The sequence below is a fragment of the Balaenoptera acutorostrata genome, chromosome 1 (assembly GCF_949987535.1).
Source record: "Balaenoptera acutorostrata chromosome 1, mBalAcu1.1, whole genome shotgun sequence".
In the NCBI taxonomy this organism is placed as follows: domain Eukaryota; kingdom Metazoa; phylum Chordata; class Mammalia; order Artiodactyla; family Balaenopteridae; genus Balaenoptera; species Balaenoptera acutorostrata.
In genome coordinates this window covers 89,646,264-89,658,996 of record NC_080064.1, presented here as the reverse complement: position 1 = coordinate 89,658,996, position 12,733 = coordinate 89,646,264, and the positions used below count along the sequence as shown (strand labels likewise).

The following is a 12,733-nucleotide window of genomic DNA, read 5'->3' as shown; positions in this document are numbered from 1 at the left end:
GGTAGGAGAACAGTATTAATTACATCAGCTTTATTACTCACCATTCCTTTGGAGAGGGAAATTATATAATTTGGCCAGCAGGTGTCATGCACTCATCTATGAAAAACTGACAACTCTTTGTATCAAAATGCTTTCTTAATATTTGCCTAATATTTTCATCTGTAATGATTATGAACATTGTTTCTCTATATAAATGCTTAAAGGAAGGAGGATGTTTGAAATATTCAATCTTTTCCTCATTTTTTTTCTTAGTTCTAATCAAGGATGGTAATTAAATCTATATATCAAGATTTGAAATCTTTCTTATTCCATTATGTTTAACGTTTCAAAGGTTTTTAGAAAACAGAGTAACAGCTTCATGAACATTACTTGCCTAGTTTTGGCAAACTCAGTCCTTTAATGGCATTTTGTTTATTCTCAATGTCACCTCTTGCATGAAGCCTTCCTCTGGTATCTCATATACCATAAAATGTTCTATGTTCTGTGTAAAGCAACCTCCACATTGTCTTATAACTGTTTATGTATGTCTGTCTCTCTTCTCTTTTGACCACTCCCCAAATTATAAATTCCTAGGAGGTACCAGTGCTGCATCTCCAAGTTGTAACATAGAACCTTGTGCTCAGTAATGTTTGTTGATGGTAAGCAAATAAGTGAATGAATACTTGAATGGATTTTGCCATTTCCAAACATGTGGCTTTTCAATGACCAGGTGAAAAGTGGAAGGACTGATAGGCAATCAGATCAATAGAAAAGCACATAGAGGCACGTGGCTATTTTCCCTGGAGGAATGTTTAGGACAATTGTGGCTTATTGAAATAAGGGCAGCAGCATATAAAAACCAAAAATTGGGGATAATGGAGTAGTACATGGCTTATGTAATGGACTAGCAAGAAGTCCTAACTGTTTAGTACCAAAAATTCTTTGACATCTGGGGAAGCCTACAGATCCCTTCTTAGAAAAGTGTTTTTAAAGAACATAAAATAAAATACATAAGACTACAAAGAAAATTAATTACATATAAATACAGTTTTCAAAATAGGTTTAAACAACTTATTAAGATTTAGCAGTAAGTTTGATAACTACCATAATTTCATAAAAGCGATGAGTGTAAATGATGTTTTGAGAAATCTGTGACAACTGTGATATGATATGAAAATATATATATATATATTTTTTTAATACTTTATTTATTTATTTTATTTATTTATTTATGACTGTGTTGGGTCTCAGTTTTCGTGTGAGGGCTTTCTCTAGTTGCGGCAAGTGGGGGCCGCTCTTCATCGCGGGGCGCGGGCCTTTCACTATCGCGGCCCCTCCCGTTGCGGGGCACAGGCTCCAGACGCGCAGGCTCAGTAGTTGTGGCTCACGGGCCCAGTTGCTCCGTGGCATGTGGGATCTTCCCAGACCAGGGCTCGAACCCGTGTCCCCTGCATTGGCAGGCAGACTCTCAACCACTGCACCACCAGGGAAGCCCGAAAATATATTTTTGACAGTCACAGGCACTGCTAATCTTTTGCAGTTTTTACCTACATTCATAAAGTAGGCAAAGTTGATGAAAATGCTAAATTTCAGGCTAGTAAAATTAGAGCTGTAATTTTTTTCTCCTTTCTAAATACATAGACCCCTTAAATTCTATTCATGAACCACTTGACAGGGTCTATGGACCCAAGGTTGAGAACCTCTGGATAAAAGGGAAGTTAGCATGATGGAAAATAGGGAATTATGAAGGAAGAGGGAACAAAAGGAGTTTCCTTCTACAGGTAATCTTCTCTCTCTCTTTTCCTTAAGAAAGCTCATATTATTCACTTCCTAGCCTCTCATCTGTTCTTTGCCTCATTACAGTAGGGTTTGTACCCCTTTCATTCCATGAAACCATCCTTTCCCAAGTCATGCCTGCTGTCCAGGCAGGACATTAACCAATGAGTGTGTCTCGGTCCTTACCTTGTTTGATTTCTCTTTGGCTTTTGTACTGTTGACTACTCTCTTTTTAAAACTTCTTTCCTCCTTGGTCTCTTTCTTTTTCTTATATCTCTTTGGCTCTTTTTCAGCCTCCTATCCTATTTCCTCTTCTGCCTTTGGATGGGTCCCTGGAGTTCTACCTACTTTATACTTCTCTCTCACTCTGCATACTTTCTCTGGATAGTCTCTCGTCAATCTAGTTTACGTCTCTAGCCCAAGACTCTTTCCTGATCTTAAGTCCCTATATTCAACTATCTATGCCACAATTCTTCTTAAATGTACCAGGGATCCCGCAAACTCAATATATCCCAAATTAAATTTATTCTCTTCCCCTCTCTGCTTCTTCTCTTATGTTCCCCATTTGGGTGAATGACACTACAATCCAAAGCTTCCTGAATCAAAGGTCTGGAAGCTCTTTTTGATTTCATCTTCTCCCTTACCCCCAGACATAAAAATATCAATAACTGCTGAATTTTTCAGAGTATCTATCTTTAAGATTGCTCAAGCTCACCCCTTTTTTCCAGTTTTACTATTATTGCCTTAGACATTTTAATAGCTACCAACTATTCATTGTTTACGATGGATCAGGTACTCTGTCAAGTATTTTACATAGCTGTTTTGGTTAATCCTCATATCGCCCCTCAGGGTAAGAACGATTATGCCTAAAATTACAAACGAGGCAATAGAAACAAAGGGAGAGGACGAACTTGCCCAAGGTCACAAGGCTTTTCAATGGCAGAACCAGGATCAGAGCATTGGTCTGTTGGACTCCAAAGCCATATGCCTTCTTGTTGCTCTTAGGGTCTCCAGGATTGCCCTTCGAAACTCTATTCATTATAGTATCACCAAAGTTCTCTCTCTGAGAAGCAAATTTGATCACCTTATTCTGCTGCCTATACTGTTCAGTGTTCCCAAGACCCTTCCCCATAAAGCTCAAAATCCTCAGCTGGGTTCCAGGAGCTCACCCCTGCTTATGTCTCCAGCCTCTTCTCTTGTGGTCACCCAGCTTGCGCTCCACACTCAGATGCTTTTCTTCCCATATAGTCATACTTCACTCTTCCACCTCATAGTATCAGTTTGTTTAGGCAGCCATAACAAAGTACCACAGACCGGGGTGGCTTGAACAACAGAAATATATTTTATCACAGTTCCAGAGGCTAGAAGCCAGAGATCAAGGTGTTGGCAGGGTTGTTTCTTCTGAAGCTTCTCTCCTTGGCTTGCAGATGGCCGTCTTCTCACTGTGTTCTCACATGATCTTCCCTCTGCGCACGTGCATCCCTGGTGTCTCTCTGAGTGTCCAAATTTTCTCTTCTTTCTTGTAAGCACATCAGTCAGATTGGATTAAGGCTTAACCAAATGGCCTCATTTTAACTTGATTACCTCTTTAAAGGCCCTAACTCCAAATACAGTCACATTCAGAACTACTAGGGGTTAGGTTTTCACCATATGAATTTCAGGGAGAACACAGTTCAGTCCACAACACCCACTCATGGAGCTAATTTTGACTCACCGCTTTCAACTCATTCTTTCATGCCACCCTCTCTGAAAAGTCTTCTCTGGAGGCCCCAGGTCTGAGTTAAAGGCCTCTGACATTAATACTATTACAGCCTTTGAGTTTCTTCCTGTTATAGCATTTACATTTTGTATTGCAATTACTTTTTTGCTTCTCTGACATCTCCATTGCACCAAGCTCCTTGAGGGCAGGAACCGTGACTCATTATTCATTTTTCTAGCCACAGCCCAAAACTCAGTACCTGGATCACATATGTATTTAATCAGCCAATTAGTCAGTTAACAATTTGTTAGTTAATATTTTCTGAAAGCTTATTTTGATCAGCCACTTTTCAAGAAATTAAGGACTCAGTGGTGAACAAGACCAAAGAAAGTTCCTTCTCTCATGTAATTGACATTTTAGCAGGAAGTCAATAAATAGGTAAAAATAAATAGTATAATTTTGGTACTGATAAAGAAGATAAAATGGAGTAATTTTGTGGAGAACAGCTTTAGGGGACTTCTTTGGCTGGGGGGTTCAGGGAAGGCTGGAGGAGACATATGAGATGTGGCTTGAATGATGAGATGTAACCATGTATGATCTATAAGAAGAGAGTTTCAAGCAGGAAACATCAAAGGTAAAGACCCTGAGATGGGAATTAACTTGGCAAGTTTGAGGGACAATAAGAATGCCAGAGTGACTATAGGGCAGTGACTGATAATGAGAGCAGAAGGAAATGATGTCAGGAGCTTGAGCTGATTTCTAAGTGCAAAGGAAGCCACTGAAATGTTTTAAACCAGGGCTGGAGATGATATGATTTATGTCCTTAATAATATCACTCTGGCTGCTGTGTGGGGTGTAGATTTTAGAAGGACAGTGGTGGAGCTGGAAGACTAAAGAAGAGATTGATGTCAATAATAGACCAAAGGTCTCAGTGGGAGGTGATTTTGTACTCCCTAAACCCCCAGAGGACATTTGGCAATGTCTGGAGAGATTTTTGGTTTTTCACAACTGGGGAGTGGGAGTGCTACTGGCATGTAGTGGGTAGAGGACAGGGATGCTGTTAAACAGCCTACAATGCACAGGACAGTCCCCATGACAAAGAATTTTTTGGGCAAAATGTCAGTAGTGCCAAGGTTGAGAAACTCTGATTTAGAAATGGTGGTGGTTTGACCCAGGTGGTAGCAATGGAGGTTTTAAGAAGTACTTAGACTTAAGATATATTTGGAGGTAGGCAGAAAGCTGTACAGGATTTGTAGACAGATTGGATGTGGGCTTTTAAGTTTGGGGCCTGAGCAATGAGGTGGATGTTGGTCATACTTACTGAGATGAAGAATACTGGGGATTAGTTATTAGAGCATAGATGACATTTAAAGCCATAAGACTGGGTGAAATCATTCAAGTGGGTAATGTAGAGAAGAAAAGAGGGCCAGGCAGAGCCCTTGGACACTCCAGCATTGGAAGTCCTGTTAGAGGAAAAGTAGCCAACACATGAGACAAGAATGAGGTCCTTGGGAAGGCCAGAGAGGATGTGCTCCAAACTGAGGGGAGGGTCGTCTGAGGAGCAAAAACACTTCTTCCACTGGAAAAGGAGGGAAGGTAAAGTTCATGAATAGGTATATAGGCAGGTGAGTGGATTTGGTAACGGGAAGAAGGGTAGTTCCCATCTGACTGAATTTATCGTCTTTATGAACTAAGGTCTGAGTGTGAGTATCAGCTGAGTGTGAGTGTGAATGTGTGTGTGTTGTGTGTGTGTGTGTGTGTGTGTGTGTGAGAGAGAGAGATACTGGAGATTTGAGAAGGGAGGATGTTATGAGATAGCTAACTTGCAGAGAGGGAGAGTGAAGTCACCATGGAAATGAGATAGAATTCTCAGATAGTGTTATGAGCCATCTGAGATTTGTAGTCACAAATTTAAAATGAGTCTAGTCAGTATAGCTTCTGGATTAGAATAATTAATTAATAACTTTTATTGAATGAATAAAGTGTCATGGTAATAATAACATCAACATCTACAATTTCTTGCTTGTTTATAATGTGGCGTGGATCAGCCTTTGCAGAGTACTCTTTTATTTATTTATTTATTTATTTATTTATTTATTTATTTATTTATGGCTGCATTGGGTCTTTGTTGCTGCACGCGGGCTTTCTCTAGCTGCAGCGAGCAGGGGCTACTCTTCCTTGCGGTGTGCGGGCTTCTCATTGTGTAGGCTTCTCTTGTTGCGGAGCATGGGCTCTAGGAGAGCAGGCTTCAGTAGTTGTGGCACGTGGGCTCAGTAGTTGTGGCTCATGGGCTCTAGAGTGCAGACTCAGTGGTTGTGGCACACGGGCTTAGCTGCTCCGTGGCATGTGGGATCTTCCTGGACCAGGGCTTGAACCCGTGTCCCCTGCTTTGGCAGGCGGATTCTTTTTTTTTTTTTTTTTTTTAAGATTTATTTATTGATTGATTGATTGCTATGTTGAGGCTTCGTTTCTGTGCTAGGGCTTTCTCCAGTTGTGGCAAGCGGGGGCCACTCCTCATCGCGGTGCGCGGGCCTCTGGCAGGTGGATTCTTAACCACTGTGCCACCAGGGAAGTCCCAGAATACTCTTATTTAATACTCTCAAACAACCCTGTGAGGTAGGCAATTTAATTTACTGATAAAGAAACTATAGCTCAGGGAGATTAAGTGATTTGTTTAAGGCCACACAGTAAAAGAACAGGATTCAAAGCTGGGTCCATCGACTCCAAAGCTCATATTCTTCACTAGTATTTTATATCCTACTCAGGCTATGGTTAATGAAAACCACTGCCCTGAGAAGGGCTTTGTAATTTCCCTACCTTTTGAGAAGGCCAAAGATGCTAGGACCTCAAAGAGGAAGGGTGGGACTAAATGGAGGTAAGGCTGAAAAAAATCACCCGATGTTCATTAGAAATGCATATAATTGATGCTATAATTATAAACTCTGCTGTGATTTTTCTCTTTCAGGATTCTTCTTAAGGCTTACTTAAATCCAATTGTCCTGTTTATCCAAATGGGCTCAGGACAGCCTGTGGAGAGGGAACAAGAAACTGGAGAGGGAACAGGGCACAGGGTGTGATTTGCCCTCAGCCTCCAACCCCCCGTGGGACCATCTTGAGTTCTGAAAAGGGACTAAAATGACTTCTACCAAGGAAACATTCCACGTTCCCCCGTGCCTCCACCTTTGGTTGAAATGGAGACATGAGGGTTGAGAAAGAGGTTATCGAAAACCTCAAGAGAGTCTCTGAAGAGGATGGAGATTTTCCTTTGTAATTTGACTCCTGCTGCACACCCAGTTCACTACACATTCTTGGCAGTGATGTGGTTCCTGACATGACTGCAGTTACAGATTAAGTGCAAAATATGACGGGTCCTTTCAGTCAGAACCACCAACGCAAAATGCCCCATTGTTTCCCTCATCTTAAAGAGCTGTCAACCATACTCTTTATTTCCCTCCCTCCAACGATTAAAATATTTTAGGGCCTGTGTTTTGTTTTTTTTTTTTTTGTCTTTTTCTGCAGTGGGTGGAGAGGGGACGAGGACAGAACTGGACAGTTGCTAGATCTGATGAATTTGCATATAGCATTATTGATATAAATGTATAGCCCATGAAAAGTTGGGTTTATTCTCTCTCTGTTTCAGTCATATTTACCTACCACGTGCCATTAACCATGCTAACGTTGCCCTATTATCAAAAAGTTGTTTCTAAAAAATAACATTTTTGACACCTTTGTTTAAATATTTATGAAAGATCCGTTAAAACTCAGCATTTATTTATTTTTTCTCTGAGCCTTGTTTCAAGCAATTGGTATATTTTGATCACATACTTTCTCACTTTATCAGTCATGATGAAACATGTCGGCTAGGACGGAGCACCTTACATGACACTAGGCAAGTTAACATCTCTCTTATACATGCACTAGGTTAAGCCCTGATGTATTTGGTTCTTCCTCTCCAGGAAAGAGTTTAAGCAATCATTTAGCATTCCACAAACATTGATTAATCACCTACTACCTAGCACTGTGTTAGGTGCTTGAGATACAAAGAAGGGTAAGAAATGGTCCTTGTTCTCAAGGAACAGAAAGAGACAAGTATATCAAGTGTTACAGAGAGTAAAATAGCTTCATCTGAAGGGTAGAGTGGAAGAAAAGGAAGAAACACACAACCTACATAAGGTTCTGGCCTTTCTATCCTAAGATGAAGCCACTGACCATCTCTCACTCTGACCCCTCATGACCAACAGGGCTCTGGAGAGAGAATATCGGCTGGTACCATCAGCCACCAGAAGACCTGGGCTCAGGAGTCAGATAGACCTCGTTCACATTACATATCCATCACTGAGTAAGATGTGAACTTGGCAAGTTTTTTAACCTCATTGAACCCAAATTTCTTCATCCTCAAAATAAACCTTATTGCAAGGGAGGCAATGTTGTGAAGTGCTTAAGAGGTGAAGGTTTGCAGCTAGGCTGGCTGGAGTCAACCAGGTGACCTTGGGCAAATTATTTAATCTCTCAGATTTACAAGGAAAAGATTATCTTAATCTTCTGCAAACTCTTTCAGTTTCCTTCATTTGTAAAATGGGGACAATAATGTCTTGTATCTCATTGGTTTTGGGGTGGATTAAATGATTAAAGAGCATAGAATAGTGCCTGGTACATTGTAACTGGTCAATAAATGTTAACTATCATTATTATTATTATTATTATTATATCTGCCTTATAGAGCAAGTTGAAAGTTAAATGAAATAATGGGTGCACAATAGCTAGCACAGTTCCTAACACCTAATAATCACTTACTAAATTCAACAAATGAAACTAAATTAACTAAATGCAGCATTCTCACTTTTGTTTCATCAAATCTCTGACCATGACCTTAACAGAGGGAGCTTTTAAAAAGTTAAATCAGTCATATCACAGTTCTTCTCACAGCTCACCAGTGGTTTCCTGGCTCACTCAAAATAAAAGGCAAAGTCCTCAGAGCAACCTACAAGTCCAAAAATAACCTGGTCCCACCCTCCCTCCCTGACCTCATGGCCTACCCCTCCATGCCTCACTCACCCTGCTGCAGTGGCACAGGATCTGGGCTGTCCTTTGAACACACCAAGGAGACTCTTATCTCCGACCCTGGCTCTTTCCTCTCCCTGGAAGGCCCTTCTTCCCCCAGATACTGACACAGCTGGCATCGCTTCTTTGCTCAGTTTATCTTACCAGTGAGGCTATCCTTCATCCTGCTGTTCCCTTACTCTGCTTTATATTTCTCCTTAGGACATTGGTATCTGCTATACCATATATTTTACCTGTCTATTTTATCTAGCTCTGTCTTCCTTCCCTAGAAGGTAAAGTAACCTTAACTTTTATATAAAAAGTCTATACTTTGCTGAACATATCTGTTTAAATACTTACCAATGCTTATTTACAAAAACTGACTACAATCTGGGCCTTGAAACAAAGCTTGACAAATTTCAAACTGTTCTCACACAAAACATGTTCTCTAAACACAACTTAAAATTAAAAGTCAACAATAAAAGACAAGCAGAAAACTTATCATATACTTGGAAAGGAGAAATTAAATTGTATAGTACAAATATTTATAACAAAAAATATTTAAAATATTACATATCGAAACTTGAGGGGACCAGAAAAAGTAGTTTTTAGAAAAAAGTATATAGCCTTCAATGCTTGTTTTAGAAAAGAATAAATGAGCTGTACATGCGACCTAAAAAATTAGAAAAACAGAAAAAAATAAGAAAGAATAAGTTAAAAGCAAAATTAATCGTTTAGAAAATAGAAAATATAATAAATAGGATCTATAAAATCAAAAGTTGGTTCTTTGAAAAGACTATTAAGAGACAAACCACTAGCAAGATTGATAAAGAAAGGTAGAGATGGCACAAATAAATAATGTTAGCAATGGAAAAGGAAAATAACTTCATATCCAGCAAAATTTATAAAACATAATAAAATAATACTTTGGTTAATTTTATGCCAATAAATTTGAAAATTTAGAAAATATATACAAACTTTTAAAAGGAATTCAACAACTATTAAAAACACTGACAAAGTAGCTAAACATCTTCCTGTAAAGAAAACACCAGTCTCAGATGGTTTTATTTATGTGTTCTACAAAATTTGCAAGGAGAAATTTATTCTAATCTTTTGCAAACTCTTTCAGAAAAATAGAGAAAAGAGGGAACATTCCCTACCGTATTCTGTGAGTCCAATAGTAACCATGATAACAACCAGACAAGGATTATATGAGGAAAATAATTACTCGCCGATTTTACTTATGAATGTAGATTTAAGAATTCTAAACAAATATTAGATACATCATGATTAAGTTGGATTGTCTCATGAATAAAAGGCTGAGATATATAACTTTAGAAAATTCTAGAATGTTAGTCATCAGAAGAATAGATTAAAGGAGGTATAGCTTATACATTTTTTTTCTCAGAAATTTGATGTTATCCCAAGGAATATTTGGAAAAGCAAAAAACAATAAGTTGTTTGAATTTAAACCCAAAGTTTCTAAGTTTGCTTGGCTCTGACTAATCTATTCTTTTATCATCTGACAGAATGAAGGAGCTGAAAAAGAAAGAAAATTAGACTTTAATATCTGAGTTTTGTCCTTAAAATATCCCATTTACTAAGCCTGTCACTGGAATGGCTTTATTTTCTTATATCCATACTCATGCAAACTATGCAAGAAAAGTCTTAAGAGGCACTATTTTATTACTAAGTTTGGTGATCAGCATCTCCTCCATTCTTTTATCTTGTAATTCATAATTTTAAAATAAAAAAATTGTTAATTGTGTAGAAGGACTTGTGATTTATTTATTTTTTAGTGACTAGAATAGTTTATGATCAAGTTTCCTTTGCCAGATTAAAGTAGGAATAAAGTAAAGTAAAATATTTATTGAGCTTAACATATGACAGGCACTAGATAAAGTGCTCTACAAACATTGCTTTGTATACTCCTATAAGGTTACTTATGCTTAAAGAAGTGAAGAAACTGGCTGATGGTTACTGTTTCCAGCACAGAATGTTATGAGAACTTAAGCTGAGTTCTATTTGACTTTAAGGATCAGCCTTTTTCTGCCAGATATGGGTGAGGGTGTAGGGAAGGGCATACTGAAACACTTTTCTTCATAATTAGAGAAATTCTCTACTTTCTTTCCTTCACAGGTTTTTTTTTTTTTTTTTTCCCACTTAGGTACTTTTTGTATGGGAACCCTAACCAGATCACTTCTGTAATTTTGCTGGATACTCTATGTATCAAAGGTTTTATTGAATTGTATATAAATTCCCATTTTGATAAGCTCATTTAGCATCCATTACAAATTATGGTAATTTGTGGCAGGAATTTGATTTGATATCGAAAGGCATTGGTGAGTTTTTGTACTAGAGGAAACTTATTTGACCTCTATGTTTGATCTGTGAAAAGAATAAAAGGTAAGAGAGTTATTGTTTGACTTCGTAGCACTTTCCAGGTCTTTAAGGCTCCCCCAATTGTATTGCATTCTACCCATTTTCTCTTGATCTTTCATACTCAGTCTATCATTAATTATTTAAAATATAGTCTTAATAGCTCATGCAACTCCTCTGCCTCTTTCCCATGAACCCACCCTGCCTGAAAAAGCCCCAACCTTGGAAACCTTAAAAAATATTTCTGCTGCTATTCTATTCAGGCAGCTAAATTCTGAAGGAAAAATGTTTCCCAATCATACAGTCATCCCCTCTGTAAGTTTATGTTTTGTAAGCTTGCTGAACACTGCTTACCAAATTATTTCTTATTGAAGCTAGAATTAGCTGTCTTACTCTTTTTTTCTTTGGAAACTGTCCAGTAGCTTCATTTTTCTACCCAAGCCTTCAGTTTATTTCTTCTCCACTCAGTAACAGAAAAGAATTTCCCTTTCTCTTTTTTTTGGAAAACACTGAGGCCATTAGACCATCCTTTGACCCGTGCTTTAAAAGATATACTTTGCTTGTGTTGTTCATGTTTTCCATCCCAGTTAGCTGCTTAAATTTGTTTTTGTTTTCAATGACGTATCCCAAACACAATATCATCCATGGAAGAATAGTAATTACCAAGGATGTCTTCTTTCTTTTTTAGGAAGCTGTACTACTTTTTCTAGTCATCTGCATTATCCCCAGGTCTCAGTGATTCTTCAAAACTCATTTTAAATGGATTAGTTAATATGTACCCAAAGTCCCTAATATATTATCATTAAGAGCAGTTAGACTGGTGAATCTGGTTACATCCTCTTTGTTTTCTTTGCTATTATTTTATAATATTTAGAAAATATTATTTTTCAAGTGTCCATTCGTTAATATGTTTACTTGTAAGTATGGGTAAATGTTTAACCATTTATTGTAATTAGCATGATTCTTTTTATAAGATCATATTGAATAAGTCCAAAATAAATAATTCAGTTCACCTCAGTTGCTATAACTGATGAATTCAGCCGTATGTTGGGACCTACACTGGTCTTATCTCATGAACATCATTAAAATGATCTTAGGTAATCACAACAATGGAATTTTCAGACATCAGAATGATTACACACACACACACACACAAATACACACACATATTTTAAAGGTAAACTAAACCAATATAGTAGTTTAATTTATGAGCTGGAGCAGAGAATATATCTTGTGCTTTACCGTATGCCTCAGAGGGCCTACTGCAGGTCTGTGAATATAGTTGATAATCGATACTTGGATGCACGAGTGAAAGGGGCTGCGGGCATCAGCGATGCATCTAGATTCTGAAGCCAGCTGCTTACAGACTTATCCTGGCTCCATTAATCGGTATCTGTGTGACCCTGAGCAAATGATATAAACTATCTGAGTCCTGGCTTCTCAATCATTAACTGTGGATAATAATTATATTCACCTCATAAAATTTTTGTGAGCATTAATGAATTAATACATATAAGTATTCAAAACAGTACCCAACACATAATAAGCATTCAATTAGTATTAGTTATTATTGTTCAGAATAGATATATTAAAATGGAGCCTTGTATTTTAACACTTTGTGTGTAGATATTTTTCAAAACTATTACTCCAAAATGATCTGCACAGAATGATTGCTCAATGAGGTTCTTACTGCTGTGTGGGTTAAATGAATGTTTAAGCTCTAGTTCAGCTCCTGACACATGGTAGACGTCAATAATACTAGTTTCCCTCTTCCCTTTTTCTCCCCTGACCTACCATGTCCTTCACCTCATGTCTCTTTCTGACAACTGCTATTCTTATTATTGTATTATGAATAACTTT

The 12,733-nt window shown here is 37.9% G+C and overlaps 1 protein-coding gene across 1 annotated transcript in view; it reads left to right on the top strand.

Annotated features, from left to right (window-relative positions):
* The window catches only part of EXTL2 (exostosin like glycosyltransferase 2), a 32,111-nt gene extending 25,186 nt beyond the window's left edge, over nt 1–6,925 (top strand). Inside the window, exon 6 of the mRNA XM_007169522.2 lies at nt 6,420–6,925. Within this exon, the coding sequence (XP_007169584.1) occupies nt 6,420–6,431 (12 nt within the window). The 3' untranslated portion in view covers nt 6,432–6,925. The remainder of the gene's footprint in view (nt 1–6,419) is intronic.
* The last annotated feature ends 5,808 nt before the right edge of the window (nt 6,926–12,733 follow it).